We start from the raw sequence: 19,536 nt of genomic DNA, 5'->3' as shown, positions 1-19,536 counted from the left end.
GTGCACACCACCACCCTCAGGTTTGTTTCTGTTTGTTTGTTTGCTTGTTTGTTCTTGAGACGGAGTCTTACTCTGTCGCCCAGGCTGGAGTACAGTGGCGTGATCTCGGCTCACTGCAACCTCCACCTCCCGAGTTCAAGCAATTCTCCTGCCTCAGCCTCCTGAACAGCTGGGACTACAGGCGCATGCTGCCATGCCCGGCTAATTTTTTGTATTTACGGGGTTTCACTGTGTTGCCCAGGCTGGTCACAAACTCCTGAGCTCAGGCAATCCATCCCCCTTGGCCTCCCAAAGTGCTGGGATTATAGGCATGAGCCACTGCGCCTGGCCTATTTTTTTTTTTTTTTTTTTTTTAGTAAAGACAGGGTTTCACCATGTTGCCCAGGCTGCATTTGTGTGTCTTAATATATGTACACTTAGAAAAGGTATAGTAAAAATATGGTATTAAAATCTGAGGAAACTGCTGTCATATATGCAATCCATCACTGACTGAAATGTCATTATGCAGCACATGACTGTATAACAGTTCCATTTAATTACTACTAGAAATAAAAAGTCAGCATCTCTACCTAGAGAGACTTCCTTGATCAGCTCAGCAGCAGCATGGCAACCCTGAACAAGTATCCTGGTCCAGGATGACAGATCCCGATGTGTCTCCACCCTGAAGAGATGCATCTCAATGCCCTGTCGAGAGCCTGTCCTGGTAGCAAATGTAAGGTCAGATCCAAGGGAGGGGGATCGACATCCAGAGCCAGAATGAACCAACCTAGGACCACAAACAGAGCAGAAATCAAAAGTAACTATATTATCAGATAAAAATGTCAGGAATTTGTGCTCATTGATAAGCAGAAACTTATAAAAGCAATCAACAGTTTTTGGATATAGACATTTCAAAGCAAGATTATAATCTGTGAAATACAGACCATTCTGTTTTCCCATAAAATGACCCCTGGTGTCACAGTCAGACAAGATACCAGTCTTGAACTCCTGGGCTCAAATAATCCTCCTGCCTCGGCCTCCCAAAGTGCTGGGATTACAGGTGTGAGCCACTGGGCCTACAGGTGTGAGCCACTGGGCCTGGCCAAGATACTGGGCTGGATGAACCGTGCCCTAATTTTCCATGAGCTCCTCTATGCTCCCAAGGGGTTACGTGTATCAAAAAGATATGATTTTGATTAGGAAATAAGTAAATTAACAGTAATAACTTAAGAGGAAAAATATGCTTCCATAAGAAAAAATGGATAGCTAACTGCATTTCAAACATTTCAGCCAAAGAGCTTTAAAAATGTATTTTTTTTAAACAACAATCTCTTGTCCAATCACCAAAGGACTTCCAATGGCAGAAGGCAGTGAATACCTCTTCTGGGGAGATGCAGCTAGTAAAGATGCACAGTGAACATAAAGTTGGGTTTTATCTAAAAATTCATGCTGCTTTTGCATTTGACTCTAGAATTCCTTGCCCTATGAAGCAATGTTATGTGAAAAAAGATTCCAAAATAAATAAAACGGTCTTTGTTCGCAAATGACATGACTGTCTACATTTTAAAAATCCGCCAAAATAGACAAAAGAAATAAAACATATGGATGCATGCAGTGACGCACACCTGTAATCCCAGCACTTTCAGAGGCTGAGGCAGAAGGATCACTTGAGCCCAGGATTTTGAGAACAACCTGGGCAACACAGAGACACCCTGTCTTTACACACACACACACACACACACACACACAAAAAGCTCAGCATGGTGGTGTGCACCTGTGGTCCCAGCTACTTGGGAGGCTGAGGTAGAAGTTGCTTGAGCCCAGGAGGTTGAGGCTGCCATGAGCCATGATTATGCCACTGTACTCCAGCTTTGGTAACAGAGTGAGACCCTGTACGCAACTCCTAAAACTAATAAGCAATTATAGCAATGTTGCAGGATATAAGATTAATATACAAAAGTCAGTTGCTTTGAACAATTGAAATCTGAAATTAAAAACATACCATTTATGTCAGTTACCATAAAATGAAATGCTTAAGCATAAATCCAACAAAATATGTATAGAATCTCTACGAGAACAACTTCAAAACTTTCCCAAAAGAAAACAAAGATGATCTAAATAAACCAAGAGATATTTTATGTTCATGGGTAGAAAGACCCCATATTAAGATGTCAATTTTCCTTTAGGTGATCTACAGATTCAATGCCATTCCATTAAAATCCCAGCAAGTTATTTTGTAGATACTGATAAACTGATTCCAAAGTTTGTATGGAAACTCAAAAGACTCAGTCAACATAATACTAAAGAAGAACAAAAGTTGAAAATACATCTGTATACTGGCACCACTCAACTTTGACTTACAATAAAACTACAGTAATCAAAACAGTGTGGAATTGGCAAAAGAACAAACAAATTGATCAATGGAACAGAATAGATAGCCCAGAAATAAACCCACACAAATACAGTCAACTGATCTTTGACAAAGAACAAAGGTGATTCAGGCCGGGCGTGGTGGCTCATGTCTGTAATCCCAGCACTTTTTTTTTTTTTTTTTTTTTTGGATTTTTAGTAGAGACGAGGTTTCACCATGTTAGCCAGGCTGGTCTTGACCTCCTGACCTCAGGTGATCTGCCTCCCTTTGCCTCCCTGAGTACTGGAATTACAGGCATGAGCCACCGTGCCTGGCCAATCCCAGCACTTTGGGAGGCTGAGGCGAGCGGATCACTTGAGGTCAGGAGTTTAAGTCCAGCCTGGCCCACATGGTGAAACCCCATCTCTACTAAAATACAAAAATTAGCCAGGCATGGTGGTGGGCACCTGTAATCTCAGTTACTCGGGAGGCTGAGGCAGGAGAATTGCTTGAACCCAGGAGGCGGAGGTTGCAGTGAGCCGAGATCACACCACTGCACTCCAGCCTGGGTGACAGAGCGAGACTCCCTCTCAAAAAAAAAAAGAGAGAAAGGTGATTCAATGGAGAAAGAATGGTCTTTTCTTTCTTTTTTTTTTTTCTTTTTTTTTTTTTTTGAGATGGAGTCTCGCTCTGTCGCCCAGGCTGGAGTGCAGTGGCCGGATCTCGGCTCACTGCAAGCGCCGCCTCCCGGGTTCACGCCATTCTCCTGCCTCAGCCTCCCGAGTAGCTGGGACTACAGGCGCCCGCCACCTCGCCCGGCTAGTTTTTTGTATTTTTTAGTAGAGATGGGGTTTCACCCTGTTAGCCAGGATGGTCTCGATCTCCTGACCTCGTGATCCACCCGTCTCGGCCTCCCAAAGTGCTGGGATTACAGGCTTGAGCCACCGCGCCCGGCCTTTTTTTTTTTTTTTTTCTTAAGATGGAGTTTTGCTCTTGTCGCCCAGGCTGGAGCACAATGGCGCGATTTCAGCTCACTGCAACTTCTGCCTCCTGGGTTCAAACGATTCTCCTGCCTTAGTTTCTCGAATAGCTGGAATTACAGGTTCCCGCCACAATGCCCAGCTAATTTTTGTATTTTTAGTAGAGACAGTGTTTTACCATGTTGGCCAGGCTGGTCTCAACCTCAGGCGATCTGCCCGCCTCAGCCTCCCAAAGTGCTGGGAATAGAGGCGTGAGCCACTGCACCCAGCCAAGAATGATCTGTCTTTTCAACAAATGATGCTAGAAATAAGTAGACATTCGTATGCAGGAAAAAAAAAAAAAAAAAAAAAAAAAAAGCGGACCTTACATACTTTTCACAAAAATTAACTCAAAATGGATCTTTGACCTAAGTGTAAAACACAATACTAAAATTTCTACAAAAATTAGCCGGGTCTGGTGGTGGGCGCCTGTAATCCCAGCTACTCAGGAAGCTGAGGCAGGAGAATCGCTTGAACTGGGGAGGCGGAGGTTGCAGCGAGCCGAGATTGCACCACTGTACTCCAGCCTGGGCGACAAGAGCGAAACTTCGTCTCAAAAAAAAAAAAAAAAAAAAAAATTTCTATCATGTAGGAGAAATGCTAGATGATCTAAAAGGATGTAATATCAAAAGCACAATCCCTAAAGAAAAAAATTCGGTAAGTTGGACTTCATTAAAATTAAAAATTTCTGATCTGCAAAAAATACTGTTAAGAGAATGAAAAGACAAGCCGCAGACAAAAAAATTTTTGCAAAACACATATCTGATAGAGGACTGGTATCCAAAATATATAAGGAACTCTTGAAACTGAACGATAAGTAAACAACCCAGTTAAAAAATGGGCAAAGGATGGCCGGGTGCGGTGGCTCAGGCCTGTAATCCCAGCACTTTGGGAGGCCGAGGTGGACGGATCATGGGTCAGGAGATCGAGACCATCCTGGCCAACATGATGAATCCCCATCTCTACTAAAAAAAGTACAAAAAATTAGCTGGGTATGGTGGCAGGAGACTGTAGTCCCAGCTACTCAGGAGGCTGAGGCAGGAAAATGGCGTGAACCCAGGAGGCGGAGTGTGCAGTGAGCCAAGATCGTGCCACTGCACTCCAGCCTGGGCGACAGAGCGAGACCCCATCTCAAAAAAAAAAAAGGCAAAGGACCCACTTCTTGGTATATATCCAAAAGATCTCAAAACAAGATCTTGAAGATACCTGCACATCTATGTTCACTACAGCATTATCCACAATAGCCAAGAGATGGAAGCAACTTAAATGTCCACTGACAAAAGAAAGGATAAAGACAATTTGTTATAAATATACAATGGAACATACTATTCAGTCTAAAAAAGGAAATACTGTCATAATCTACAACATTTAGACAAATACTACATGAAGTCTACTTATATGAGGTATCCAAGGTATTACTCATAACAACAGAAGGATGTAGTTATCAGGGGTTGAGGGAGAGATGGAAATGGAGAATTGTTGTTCAATAAAGTTTCTGTTTTGCAAGATAAAGTTCTAGAGATCTGCTACACAACAACGTGCATATAGTAAATACTAATCTACTGTACACTTAAAAGTAACTAGATGGCAAATTTTGTGAGTTTTTTAAAATAAAAATTTATCTGCTAAAGGCTCTGTCATTCACATTGAGTTTTTTTCACACACACACACACACACACACACACACACACACACACACACACACATTTCCCACCTCTGTCCATCAATAAACAATAACCAACCCAACAGCAACGAGTGTCCTTAGTGCCCAGATTGAAATCACCCCCTCCCTCAAAAAGATGGTGAGGCTTCTTGGAAAATGACTCTAGAGAAGGAAATACATCAGCTTGGAATATTGGCTGGGTGTGGTGGCTCATGCCTGTAATCCCAGCACTCTGGGAGGCCGAGGCAAGCAGATCACAAAGTCAGGAGTTCAAGACCAGCCTGGCCAACACGATGAAACCCTGTCTCCACTAAAAATACAAAAATTAGCTGGGCATGGTGGTGTGTGCCTGTAATCCCAGATACTCGGGAGGCTGAGGCAGGAGAATCACTTGAACCCAGGAGGCGGAGGTTGCAGTGAGTAGAGATTGCACCACTGCCCTCCAGCCTGGGCAACAGAGCAAGACTCCGTCTCAAAAAAACAAAAAAAAAAAACCCCAAAAAACAAAACAAAACAAAAACCCTACAAAAAATGGTGAAGTATACATATAGGAAAACCATAAGAAAAATAATTTTCCTTAAGGTCATGAAACTATTCAGTATTTTGCTTCACAGTTTAATCTATTCACTTTTTATATTTTCTTTTTTTTAATTTTCATTCTGAGACAGGGTCTCACTCTATCCCCCAGGCTGGAGTACAGTGGCACGGTGTTGGCTCACTGCAACCTCCATCTACCCGGCTCAAACAATCCTCCCATCTCAGCTTCCTGAGTAGCTGGGACTATAGGCATGCGCCACCACGCGCAGCTCATTTTTACATTCTGTGTAGAGATGTGGTCTCATTATGTTGCCCTGGCTGATCTTGAACTCCCGGGCTCAAGCAATCCTCCCACCTCAGCCTCCCAAGTAGCTGGGACAATAGGCGTGTGCCGCCGTGCCTGGGTCATTTTTGTATTTTGTGTAGAGACAAGGTCTCATTATGTAGCCTAGGCTGATCTTGAACTCCTGGGCTCAAGCGATCCACCTGCCTCGGCCTCCCAAAGTACAGGGATTACAGGCATAAGCCACCACTCCTGGCCTCACTTTTTATATTTTGCCTATTTTAAAGAAGTATTAAGTAGATCTGTGTAACAGAACAAAATACTACCTCATTTATAAGGATTCACTCACCTGACAATGTTTTCTATAAAGGATTTTTAAAAATTTGGTGAGGAATGTACATCAAAGAGAAATAAATAAAATCTCTTTAATATCTAGCTTAAAAATAGCTGAATTTTAACATCGGCTTCAGCATTCTATTGTAGTATGCAGTCATAGCCTCACCTAGATATGTAGTTGGAAAAGGGAAGAGTATTTTAATAGCCCATTCAGATGATGTGGATAGCCTTCTGTCCACAGAACCAAAACTCAGCAAGTGGTTTCATAAAGATTAATTGCAACGTGGAATCTGAAACCTTATCAACAGTTTCTGTATCATGTTTACATTAAAAATCAATTGGTTTCCCTTGAAATTTCAATGGATCTTTTTTATGCGTGCATAATTTTGCAACATCATTTATCATTCATTTGGAAAAATATTTGTTCACTGAGTTACACAGATTTTCCATGTTAAAAATGGTTCATTATAAAAGATGAAAAAAATCTCATTTGATATTACCACTACAAGCTCACAGTAGCAGATATGAGTTTTCCAGCATTCTAATTTTTGCTTGAAAGCTACAATTTTATCATTGGCAACTAATACTGTCAGTGTTTTCCTTAAGTTACAGATTCATTTTGGTGATCTGACAAATACCCAAGTCTGACTAAACGTGTTTGTCAATCAGTCATTCTTTCAAGAAAAAATGATGTTTCCATGAAAAAGCATGGAGTTCAGCTGAGAATTCAATCACAGATGTGCTTTTCCTTGAGACAACAGTCATTCTTCAGTATGTAGCAGAAGTGCTCCATGAGTACTTCCCATTTCATCACACAGAATGTTACAAAGATGAATACTCAAGGGTCAAGATTAAATAAAATTAATATTTTTTACTATTTCAGGAGAGACATTTTGAAGTTAAAATGGCATTTTTTTCCCTCTGCAAGTCCACGTGGGGACAGATACAATGACTCCCAATACAGTTTGGTGCCAACTGCCTTGATTCATGCTAAGGTGCCAGCAATTTTACCCACCCTCAGTGCAAATGCCAACAACATGAAAAAAAAGCAAATGACATTTTAGTATTACTATGAAAACAGCTTTGAACTCACAAGGCCTCTGTAAAGGGAATCTTGCAGAGGTCCACGAAGTATACTTTGAGAACTGCTTTACTGAGCTGATTCCCAAAAAACCAACATGCCAATTAAACATTAGCTACCTTAGAAAGAGTTAAATAAATTTCAAAATTACTCTACATATGATCCAAGTAAGACAAAGTGTTGGGGAAAGCAATAGATACTTTATCATATTCAGTTTGAATGCTAATCCCAAAACAGACATTAAAAAATATAAAGTCTAAGAGAATTTTTTCCTACAGATTTCATTATGAAATATTTGGCAAAGGGAATCTAATTCAAACCAGATGCTGGACTCTTGCTGAACAGCGGTTGGTTGGGAACAGTGCTAAAAGGCCCCCCTTTTGTGGAGAGGCCAGATGAGTTCATGCAAAGGCATTTTGGTAGCTTTTGCCCCACAAGTCCCATAAGCACAGCACTACTCAATATTCCACATTCTAAAGTCACCACACTTTTTTTTTTTTGAGATCTTTTTTCTCTTCCAAAGAAAGCTTATAGGAAAAGACAACAAAATCCATATCCTGAAAAATCCAGAGCTCCTGTAAAACCGGTGTCTTTCTACCTGTGTCATGTATCTGGCTTTAATCTCAAGAAATGTGTAAAATAAAAATCCTCCTCATTTATCACTTTCATGCCTTCACTTATTCCTCATTGGCCTGAACTATCAGCTATTAAAATCCATGCACATACAGAGCTTTGGTTTCGAAGAATCTGTAAATGTGCAAAAATATAAACGGCAGCTCATGGTTAATTTATGTTACTCTAAGGATGTTATTTGATTTTGAAGTACAATCAACTCTTAATTTTTCAGGGTTATCTACTTTGTTTAACATAATAAAGATCCTTAATTTCTTTTCCTTACCTGTGTGTTTATGTAATCCTTTTTTATTCTGTCTCATACACGTGTAAGAACATGGTCCAAAGTATTAACAATAGAATTAGGGAAATTAAACATTCAGCCCTTTCTCATTATTCGTTTAAATCTCAAATGTTCTCTTTCCCCTACATTAAAAACACTTTCTGGCCTTGCCTCCCTCTGCAGGATACCTCCTGGTCTGGTTTCATCTTCTGGTCTCTCTCAGGGTTACCCTTTACCCCTCTCTGGTTGGTAGAGGATGATTAAGCCCCACTTAATTCTATTGTGCAGTGACTTCAACCAATTCTACCTTGCCAACATGGCCACATGGAAAAACTAAACCTTTCATCTGTCTTGTTTATTCTAATCCACCAGTACTTCCTGAACAAGGAGTAAAGAAGCCCTGTTGTTACATTAATTAAACTTATTAAGAAACAACATGAATTAATTAAACTTATTAAGAAACAACATGAACTGGTATGGTGGCTCACACCTGTAATCCCAGAACTTTGGGAGGCGGAGGCATGAGAATTGTTTGAGCCCAGGAGTTTGAGACCAGACTGGGCAACACAGCAACACAGGCTAAAAAAATTAGCCTGGCATAGTGGCTTATGCCTATAGTCCTAGCTACTTGGGAAGCTGAGGTGGGAGGATGGCTTGAGCCCAGGAGTTTGAGGTTACAGTGAGCTATGATCCTGCCACTGCACACTCTAGACTGGACAATAGAGTAAGAGTTCGTCAGAAAGAAAAAAAGAGAAGGAAGGAGGGAGAGAGGAAGAGAGAGGAGAAAAGAAAGGAAAAAGAAAGGAAAAGGAAAGGAAAGGGAAGGCAGAGAAGGGGAAGGGGAAGAATAAGGAAAGGAATAGAGAAAGGAAGGCAGTCTAGGAAGCTCTATATGACCCACCCATTTAATTAATGGTGAGTTCAATTTGCATGAATGAGCATGTTTGAATTCCTCACCTTTAATATGAAACTTTGACTATCTGTAAAAATTGGTGGCAGATCAAAAAACTGCTCCTTTTCCTTTCTTTTAATTTTTTAGAGATGAGAGGTCTCACTATGTTGCCCAGGCTAGTCTTGAACTACTGGGCTCAAGTGACCCTTCCAGCCTCCCAAGAAGCTGGGATTACAGGCATGTGCCATGGCACCCAGCTAAGAGCTCTTCTTTTTTCCTTTTTTTTTTTTTGAGACGGAGTCTCACTCTGTCACCCAGGCGGGAGTACAGTGGCGCGATCTCGGCTCACTGCAAGCTCTGCCTCCCAGGTTCATGCCATTCTCCTGCCTCGGCCTCCCTAGTAGCTGGGACTACAGGCGCCCGCCACCACACCCAGCTAATTTTTTGCAGTTTTAGTAGAGACGGGGTTTCACTGTGTTAGCCAGGATGGTCTCGATCTCCTGACCTCGTGATCCACCCGCCTCGGCCTCCCAAAGTGTTGGGATTACAGGCGTGAGCCACTGCGCCTGGCCAGAGCTCCTCCTTTAACAATGACCAAATTAAACTAAATATTATACTTTTTTTTTTTTTTTGAGATGGAGTCTCACTCTGTTGCCCAGGCTGGAGTGCAGTGGCATGACCTCAGCTCAATGCAACCTCTGCCTCCAGGGTTCAAGTGATTCTTCTGCCTTAGCTTTCCAAGTAGCTGGGATTACAGGCGTGTGCCACCACGCTGGACTAATTTTTGTATTTTTAGTAGAGACAAGGTTTCTCCAGGTTGGTCAGACTGGTTTCAAACTCCTGACCTCATGATCTGCCTGCCTCAGCCTCCCAAAGTGCTGGGATTATAGGCATGAGCCACCGCACCTGGCCTAATTATTATGCTTTTTACAAAGAATTCTTCTTGGGCATAATTTTCATTTAATAATAAATATTATAATTAAAGCAGCTAACATTGAGCAGTTACAATGTGTCAGGCACCATTCTAGGCAGTTTATTAGTATTAACTCATTTAATACTCACACCCATCCTACCTCATTAGGGTACACTTAACAAATGAAAAATATGTGTCACAGAAAGGTTCAGTAGCATGCTACCACTTAGTATAACATTCAGTTTATTATGAAACAGTCTCTCTTTTCAATCTTGTTGGGTTTAATTATTTTATTGAAATAACTGAATTATTAAAATATAATTCACACACCATACAATTTATCCCTTGAAGTACAATGGTCTTTCGTATATTCAGAATTTAGGAACCATCATCACATTCAATGTTAGCACATTGTCATCATCTCAAAAAGAAATCCTGTACCCATTAGCTACCTCCCCCTGTCAACGGCTAATCTACCTTCTGTCTATCCTGGGTCTGCCTATCCTGAACTTTTCATATAAATGCAACAATACAGTATGTGGTTGTTTGTGTCTGGCTTCTTTCACTTAGCATAATGTTTTCAAGATTCATTTACATTGTAGTGTGTATCAGAACATTATTGTTTTTAACTGCAAAATAGTATTCCACTGTGTGGATATGTCACATTTTATTTATCCGTTCATCAGTTGAGGGACACTTAGGTTGTTTCCACTCTTAGGCTATTGTGAATAATGCTGTTATGAATGGTCATATGTAAGTTTTCATGTGGACATAAGTTTTCATTACTCTTGGGCATAACTTAGGAATGGAATTATGGGTCACAGCGTAACTCTACGTTTAGCTTTTGAGAAACTGCCAGACTGCCTTGCACAGCAAGTATACATTTTACATTCTCACCAGCAGTGTATAAAGATTCCATTTTCTCCACATCGTTGTTCACACTTTTTATTTTATCTGTCTTTTTAATTATAGCCATCCCAGTGGGTGGGAAATGATATCTCACTGTGGTTTTGATTTGCATTTCCCTGATGGTTAAGGATGCTGAACATCTTTTCATGTTCTTATTGGCCATTTGTATATCTTCTTTGGACAAATATCTATTCATATCATTTTCCCATTTCTTTTTTTTTTTTTTTTTTGAGAGGGAGTCTCGCTCTGTCACCCAGGCTGGAGTGCAGTGGTGAGATTTCAGTTCACTGCAACCTCCACCTCTGGGTTCAAGCAATTCTCCTGCCTCAGCCTCCCAAGTAGCTGGGATTACAGTCCACGCCACCATGCCTGGCTAATTTTTGTATTTTTAGTAGGGACGGGGTTTCACCATGTTTGTCAGGCTGGTCTTTTAACTCCTGACCTCAGGTGATCCACCCACCTTGGCCTCCCAAAGTGCTGAGATTACAGGCATAAGACACTGCGCCCAGCCCTGTTTCTTAATTGCGTAATTTATCTTTTCATTACTGACTTGGAAAATTCTTTTTTTTTTTCTTGAGACAAGAGTCTCACTCTGTCACCTAAGCTGGAGTGCAGTGGTGCAATCTCAGCTCACAGCAACCTCTGCCTCCCATATCCAGGCGATCCTCCTGCCTCAGCCTCCTGAGTAGCTGGGATTACAGGTATGCAACACCACACTGGCTAATTTTTATATTTTTAGTAGAGATGGGGTTTCACCATGTTGGTCAGGCTGGTCTTGAACTCCTGACCTCAGATGATAGGCCTGCCTCAGTCTCCCAAAGTGCTAGGATTACAGATGTGAGCCACCATGCCTGGACAAGAATTCTTTATATATTCTAGACACAAGTCTCGTCAGATATATGATTTTGAAATATTTTCTCCCATTCTGTGAGTTATTTTTTCACTTTCTTGATGGTGACATTTGAAGCACAAGAGCTTTCAAGTTTCTTAAAGTCAAATTTATCTATTTTTTCTCTTGTTAACTGTGCTTTTGGTATCATATCTGAGAAGACTCTGCCTAACCCAAAGTCATGAAGATTTACTATATTTTATTCTACGAGTTTTATAATTTTAGCTCTTTTTTTTTTTTTTTTTTTTGAGACGGAGTCTCGCTCTGCCGCCCAGGCTGGAGTGCAGTGGCCGGATCTCAGCTCACTGCAAGCTCCGCCTCCCGGGTTCACGCCATTCTCCTGCCTCAGCCTCCCCAGTAGCTGGGACTACAGGCGCCCGCCACCTCGCCCGGCTAGTTTTTTGTATTTCTTAGTAGAGACGGGGTTTCACCGTGTCAGCCAGGATGGTCTCGATCTCCTGACCTCGTGATCCGCCCGCCTCGGCCTCCCAAAGTGCTGGGATTACAGGCTTGAGCCACCGCGCCCGGCCTATAATTTTAGCTCTTAAATCTTGTCTATATCTTTTCCCTACTTGCAAATTAATACCGGTGATAGTACACACACCACCCCATCTCATTCTTTAGTACCAAAGTGCTTTGGTGGTCCATGCCTAATCTACTTGATAGCCAAGAAATTATTTGCTTATGGCATTATAATTTCCAGTATTAAACAAAAGCTCATCTATGGAATGTGATAAATTTCTGCTTCATGCTTCCAGGTGCACACATTTTAAAAAAGAATAAAGCTACCTTCCTTGCATTCTATGATCAGAACCAAAGTGTAAGCTGATTCTACAAAATTTAAACTTAAGAGATCTCCAGAGCCATATTCCTAAACTCTAAATCTTTGGAAAATATAAATTTATTTGCTCTAATTATAATTACTAAGACACGGTCACATATTTTTATAGGATTATCATCAAGTTCCTAATGTAATCATGACAGAGAAACTATAACTTAAGTAAAGAATTTAATTCAACTAAGATTTATTGATAGCCTCCTACATGCAAAGCATTGTGGGAAGTGCTGAGATGACTAAATCAGAGTTCTTGACTTCAAGGAGGTTATAATTTAGTGGGGATTAAAAAAACCAAATATTAAGAAATTTACAGCCGGGCACGGTGGCTCAAGCCTGTAATCCCAGCACTTTGGGAGGCTGAGACGGGCGGATCACAAGGTCAGGAGATCGAGACCATCCTGGCTAACACGGTGAAACCCCGTCTCTACTAAAAAATACAAAAAACTAGCCGGGCGAGGTGGCGGGCACCTGTGGTCCCAGCTACTCCGGAGGCTGAGGCAGGAGAATGGCGTAAACCCGGGAGGCGGAGCTTGCAGTGAGCTGAGATCCGGCCACTGCACTCCAGCCTGGGCGACAGAGCCAGACTCAGTCTCAAAAAAAAAAAAAAAAAAAAGAAATTTACAATAAACAATACTGTATATTTTATTTTATTTTTTAAAAAGAGAAACTGATAATTAAATTCAGTCTTTCTGCAGGACTATTCTGTCCTGAAGGAATTAATGAGGGCATACCTCCCTAATACTGAGGCTCAGCAAATCCTTTATTTCATTCTGTGATCTAGGAGCTCCAGCTCTAAATTACGGAGATACTACTGGAAGCCTATGTGAAAACGATTTTTTTTAATAAAAAGAATAATATATGTAAGGGAAGAATAATATATGTGGTAAGTTAAGGAAATCTTTTAAAGTGAAACTTTTCCTGTAATGCAAAGAATACTCTGCCTTACATGAATCTTTGTCTCCTCAAAGCAGGAAAACCCCACTATTCCCACTGGGATATTCCAGATAGTTTCAGCATTTAGCTCTTTTGACTACCAAATACTTTCCCATGACGCTCTTCTTTAATGTGTAGTTTTTGAGTTATACCAACACCTGATTATTTTATAAGTCCAAAAAAATTTGAATTTGGATATGTTTTCTAGTTTCACAGTTATGATCCCTTAAGACATCTTGGCTCCCAAGTCTAAATTTCTCTATTCTTTTCCCTTTCAGCCCTCCATATGTGGAATGCTAGAAACACCCTGTGGCTTCAGGTCAAATCAATGGTTATTTCATAGAATCAAAATGATGTGTTCTTACATTAGAAAGAGAAGTTGAACAATATTTTGGCTGAGTTGTGTGGTTTATCCACAGTACCACATTTTGGTTTAAATGATTTCATCACTCAGTCAAAAGGCTGCCACAATTTTCAGTGGTTTTCTAGTCACAGTCAATAAAATAAAGAAAAAAAAAAACCCCTATAATCTTCATGACTAAGCAAGTCTTGAAAGGGAACAGTTAGGAAGTTTCTTTGACAACTTAAAAGGTACACACAAAAATGCTCAGGAAAAAAACAATTTATTCTGAGCTAGCAGCTGCAAAATGATCAATAAGATTGTAAAAGAAAAAATTTTTGTCTGCATCCGCTACTTAAATGCTCTTTTAGGCACCTAAGATAACAGAATTCACTTTAAAATTCCTTTGTAGATTTAGAGTAGGATAAATATTTTATTTCCTTATCTTTAGTCTTACTTACCTTGTGGCAACAAGTGGGTAGCTGTGGCATGGTGATGCCCAGGCATCTCTTGTCCATGGCATACAGTCATAGAGCAGCAAATCCTTCTCAGTCACAGCCATAAGGACAGGTCTCCATTGCTGTCTTCCACCATCTAGTTTTGCCTGTTACAATGGAAAAATTCAGAAATCAGGGCTAACTATAATGATATGTCTTTGTAAAAGTTCCTTCAGTGATGGCCTAACACAGTGGGTCTCCATGTTGTTTTCCCAACCTGATGGACTTGACATACAGGAAACATCTCACCAAGTTTACACTGGTAGGGACTCTCCACTGTGAGGTGTGAAGTGGTGTGTGTATTAGAGTTATAAACATTATCTAGTGATACAACACAGTTTTTCCCCATTCCATAATAACTGAGCATTGCCAATTCTGTTTTTTCTTTTATTGAGATAGGGTCTCACTCAGCTTCCCAAAGAGCTGCGATTACAGGCATGAGCCACACATCTGGCCAATATTGTCAATTCTAATTAAATATATAGTAATATGTTCAAAATTATAAGTTTCAGAATGTCTGATGTGTAATATCTTCTAAACATAGGACAGAAACTCCTACTACCAAGTAAGTCTGTAAAATGTAAACATCAAAGTTTTTGATCAAGACTTACAATAAGAAATATAGTTTACATTGCAACCCAATATATGCATACATAGATAGTTGAATAAAATATTTTCCAAATAACATAACTCTCTTATTTTGTGCAATGTAATCTGTTAATGTCTTTTTTTTTTTTTTTTTTTTTTTTGAGACAGTCTCGGTCTGTCGCCAGGCTGGAGTGCAGTGGCACAATCGCGGCTCACTGCAACCTTTACCTCCTGCCTCAGCCTCCTGAGTAGTTAGGACTACAGGTGTGTGCCACCACACCCAGCTAATTTTTGTATTTTTAGTAGAGATGGGTTTCACCACGTTGGCCAGGGTGGTCTTGATCTCCTGATCTCATGATCCACCCGCCTTGGCCTCCCAAAGTGCTGGGATTACAGGTATGGGACACCTTGCCCGGCCCGTCTATCGTATTTTTTTAAAACGCAGATCATGATTCACTATGTCGTTTTTTTTTTTTTCTTTTTGAGACGGAGTTTCGCTCTTGTTGCCCAGGCCGGAGTGCAATGGTGCAATCTCAGCTTACTGCAGTCTCAGCCTCCTGGGTTCAAGTGATTCTCCTGCTTCAGCCTACTGAGTGGCTGGGATTATAGGCATATGCCACCACACCCAGCTAATTTTGTATTTTTAGTAGAAACAAGGTTTCTCCATGTTGGTCAGGCTGGTCTCGAACTACTGATTTCAGGTCATCTGCCCGCCTCAGCCTCCCAAAGTGCTGGGATTACTGGAGTGAGCCATAGCGCCAGACCCACTGTGTGTGTGTTTTTTTTGTTTTGTTTTGTTTTTTGAGACGCAGTATCACTCTGTTGCCCAGGTTGGAGTACAGTGGTGCGATCTCGGCTTACTGCAACCTCTGCCTCCTGGGTTCAAGCAATTCTCCTGCCTCAGCCTCCCGAGTAGCTGGGACTACAGGTGCATGCTGCCACGCCCAGCTAATTTTTTTGTATTTTAGAAGAGATGGGGTTTCACTGTATTGCCCAGGCTGGCCTTGAACTCCTGGGCTCAGGCAATCTGCCTGCCTCGGCTTCCTAGAGTGCTAGGATTACAGGTGTAAGCCAATGTGCCCAGCCTCACTGTGTTGTATTTTTAAAAAATTATTATTAACCCAGAACTTAACAGCTTAAGAAAACACTTAAACTATGTTCCAAGAGTTCTCCATTGTATTTTTTTATTATTATTATTATTATTATTATTATTATTATTATGTTTTTAGACAGAGTCTTGTTCTGTCACCCAGGCTGGAGTGCAATGGCAAGATCTTGGTTCACTGCAACCTCCACCTCCCGGGTTCAAGCAATTCTCCTGCCTCAGCCTCCTGACTACCTGAGATTACAGGCACCCGCCACAACGCCCAGCTAATTTTTTGTATTTTTAGTACAGCCAGGGTTTCACCATGTTGGCCATACTAGTCTCGAACTCTTGACCTCAGGTGATCCACCTACCTCAGCCTCCCAAAGTGCTGGGATTACAAGCATGAGCCACCGTGCCTGGCCCATTGTATTTTAGAAATTTATGTTTCAGCTTAGAAGGTTGCATTGAATTTACTTGTATAATGCTCAGTTATCTCTAAAAATGTTTTAAACTTCAGGAAAACAACTACTATTTATCCATACTGTCAAGGATCCAAGGCCAAAAAGCCAAAGACTATATTCAAGAAAAGCCCTGTCATGATCAAAACTTTTCCCTCCTCAGGAGACCTCTGAGCAAGGACTGTTTAACAACACTGTATTTTAACACTGACAGCTTCAAGGAGAATTCAAATTGACAATCACTTATCTCTGAAAGTGTTGCCTTCAGAGCCCTTTTCACGTGCTTTCCTTAAGGACTTCTGAAGGTAATCTGGACATGAGAACCTTACATCTATAATCTGAAAGTGGCCTGAGTGGTTTGGTTCTGTGCTATAATATCTATCACTGGGACTCTCTTCTCCTAGCCAAGGCCACGAGCTAGATCCCAAAAGTGGGAAATTAATTCTAGCCAGTGAAGGGACTAGTGTTCTACCATGTGCTGAAAGCAACAAAAGACAAAACCTAACACTGAGAATTCAAGCAAAATATTGTAGAAATAATTATGCATTTCTTATCAGTGAACCTTAGTTTTCCAAGACTCTATATTAGTCTGTGGTTAACTCTCCAATGTCTGGAAGGAGAGTATCAGCTCTAAAGAGGTTCTCTTAGAATCATACATTTTTGGATCACACATATCCCCAAAAAAATTCCAGTTTATGTTCACTACTAGGTATTTGTTCCCAAGACTATTACAGACAATATTTCAATAGGTTACATCAGATAGAACTGTCTTCCCAAAGGGTTAAAATGATAAACTGATTTTAATCCAGGCGCGGTGGCTCACGCCTGTAATCCCAACACTTGGGGAGGCCAAGTCAGGCAGATCATGAGATCAGGAGATCGAGACCATCCTGGCCAACATGGTGAAACCCCATCTCTACAAAAATTAGCTGGGCGTGGTGGCGCGCGCCTGTAGTCCCAGCTACTCAGAAGGCTGAGGCAGGAGAATCGCTTGAACCAGGGAGGCGGAGGTTGCAGTGAGCTGAGATCGCGCCACTGCACTCCAGCCTGGAAACAGAGCGAGACTGTCTAAAAAAAAAAAAAAAAAAAAAAAAAAAAGATAAACTGATTTTTGAAAATAAATGTTTTCCTGGCTGGGTGTGCTGGCTCACATCTGTAATCTTGACACTTTGGGAGCCCCAAGTGGGCAGATCACTTGAGCCTGGGCAACTTGGTAAAAACCTCATCTCTACAAAAACTACAAAAATCAGCCAGGCATGATGGTGTGCATCTGTAGTCCCAGCAACTCAAGAGACTGAGGTGGGAGGATCACTTCAGCCCAGGAGGTAGAGGTTGCAGTGAACTGAGATTGTACTACTGCACTCCAGCCTGGGGAACAGAGTGAGACCCTGTTTCACAAATAAAATAAAGTAAACAAGTAAATACTTTTTCCCCTTAAGTTACAAGAGAGAGATTTTTGAAGGCTAGATCAGAGTATAAGCATTTGGAAAACCTAAATTAAATGTATGTCTTCCCAAAGAAGGTATTTTAAGCCCTAAAGGAACGATGCTAATGCCAATGGGAGCAATGTTCAATTTCAAGAAAGAGAACTTTAATTAACATGTTTTTCAAACTGTTTACTCTCTTAGCTCTTTCAAGTCCTTCGTTTTTAGAGAATATCTTTTCCCTCTTTTACTTATATTGGGGAAAAAAATGAAACCTAAATTTAATCATTTTGATTGCCTATTTGCCTTAAGTTTTGTTGTTGTTTTTTTTTTTTTTGGTGATGGAATTTCGCTCTGTTGCCCAAGCTAGAGTGCAATGGCACCATATCGGCTCACTGCAAACTCCACCTCCCGGGTTCAAGCAATTCTCCTACCTCAGCCTCCTGAGTAGCTAGGATTACAGGTGTCTGCCACCATGCCCAGCTAATTTTATATTTTTAGTAGAGATGGGGGTTTTGCCATGTTGGCCAGGCTGGTCTCGAACTCCTGACCTCCTGAGGTGGGTGATCCACCCACCTCAGCCTCCCAAAGTGCTGGGATTCCAGGCGTGAGCCACCACACCTGGCCTTGCCTTAACTTTTAAGGACACTGTTTGCTTTCAGTGAAGTCAAACGCTGTCTGCTATATATAGTATGTGTTTTTCGATTATGGTAGCACAAGCAGCCTTGGGGATCCCACCATTGAGTTTCTGGCCAGAGACAAAAGGGATACGAATGTTAGGGCTTTGGTTTGCTTGTGTTTGAATACCCACACATACACAAACCTGGCCAAACTACAGCTTTCTCCAAATTTTCTTTTTTTTTCCCTCATGGAGATTCACCCTGTTGCCCAGGCTAGAGTGCAATGGTACAATCTCGCCTCACTGCAACCTCTCCCTCCCAGATTCAAACAATTCTCCTGCCTCAGCCTCCTGAGTAGCTGGGATTACAGGTGCCCACCACCACGCTCAGCTAATTCTTGTATTTTTAGTAGAAACGGGGTTTCACCATGTTGGCCAGGCTTGTCTCAAACTCCTGACCTCATGATCTGCCTGCCTCAGCCTCCCAAAGTGCTGGGATTACAGGCGTGAGCCACCGTTTTGGGCCTCCAAATTTTATTTCTAATAAACAGAGGTGGACAGCACCAAAGATGAAAAAATACTAATAGTTATTATTCATTTCCCTTTTTGACAGGCAATGTACTTCTGGTTCTTTATTTTATTATTACAATAAAAAATGGACAGCAAAAAGTAAATAACTAATTACACTAATACCAACTGAATGTATATGATCCTAACTTGAGTCTTTATGCACTTTGAGAGTTAAAAGGCATCAAGTAGTAACTGTTAAAATAAACCTTCCTTGGTTGTCTTGCCTTTTCTTTTCTTTTTTTCTTTTTTTCTTTTTTTGACGGAGTCTTGCTCTGTCGCTCAGGCTGGAGTGCAGTGGCGCGATCTCGGCTCACTGCAAGCTCCGCCTCCCGGGTTCACGGCATTCTCCTGCCTCAGTCTCCCGAGTAGCTGGATTACAGGCACCCACCACCATGCCTGGCTACTTTTCTATATTTTAGTAGAGATGGAGTTTCAC

General features: G+C 41.2%; 1 protein-coding gene across 1 annotated transcript in view; it reads right to left on the bottom strand.

The window, feature by feature from the left end:
- Window positions 1-19,536, bottom strand: part of LOC105491365 (syntrophin beta 2) — a 114,635-nt gene that overhangs the window by 15,975 nt on the left and 79,124 nt on the right. The window contains exons 4-5 of the mRNA XM_011757705.2: window positions 14,319-14,461; window positions 570-766 (exon numbers count right to left, since the gene is read on the bottom strand). Of these exons, the coding sequence (XP_011756007.1) occupies window positions 570-766; window positions 14,319-14,461 (340 nt within the window). The remainder of the gene's footprint in view (window positions 1-569; window positions 767-14,318; window positions 14,462-19,536) is intronic.

This window comes from Macaca nemestrina, chromosome 18 (genome assembly GCF_043159975.1).
Source record: "Macaca nemestrina isolate mMacNem1 chromosome 18, mMacNem.hap1, whole genome shotgun sequence".
In the NCBI taxonomy this organism is placed as follows: Eukaryota; Metazoa; Chordata; class Mammalia; order Primates; family Cercopithecidae; genus Macaca; species Macaca nemestrina.
This window is presented reverse-complemented; position numbering and strand designations above follow the sequence as displayed.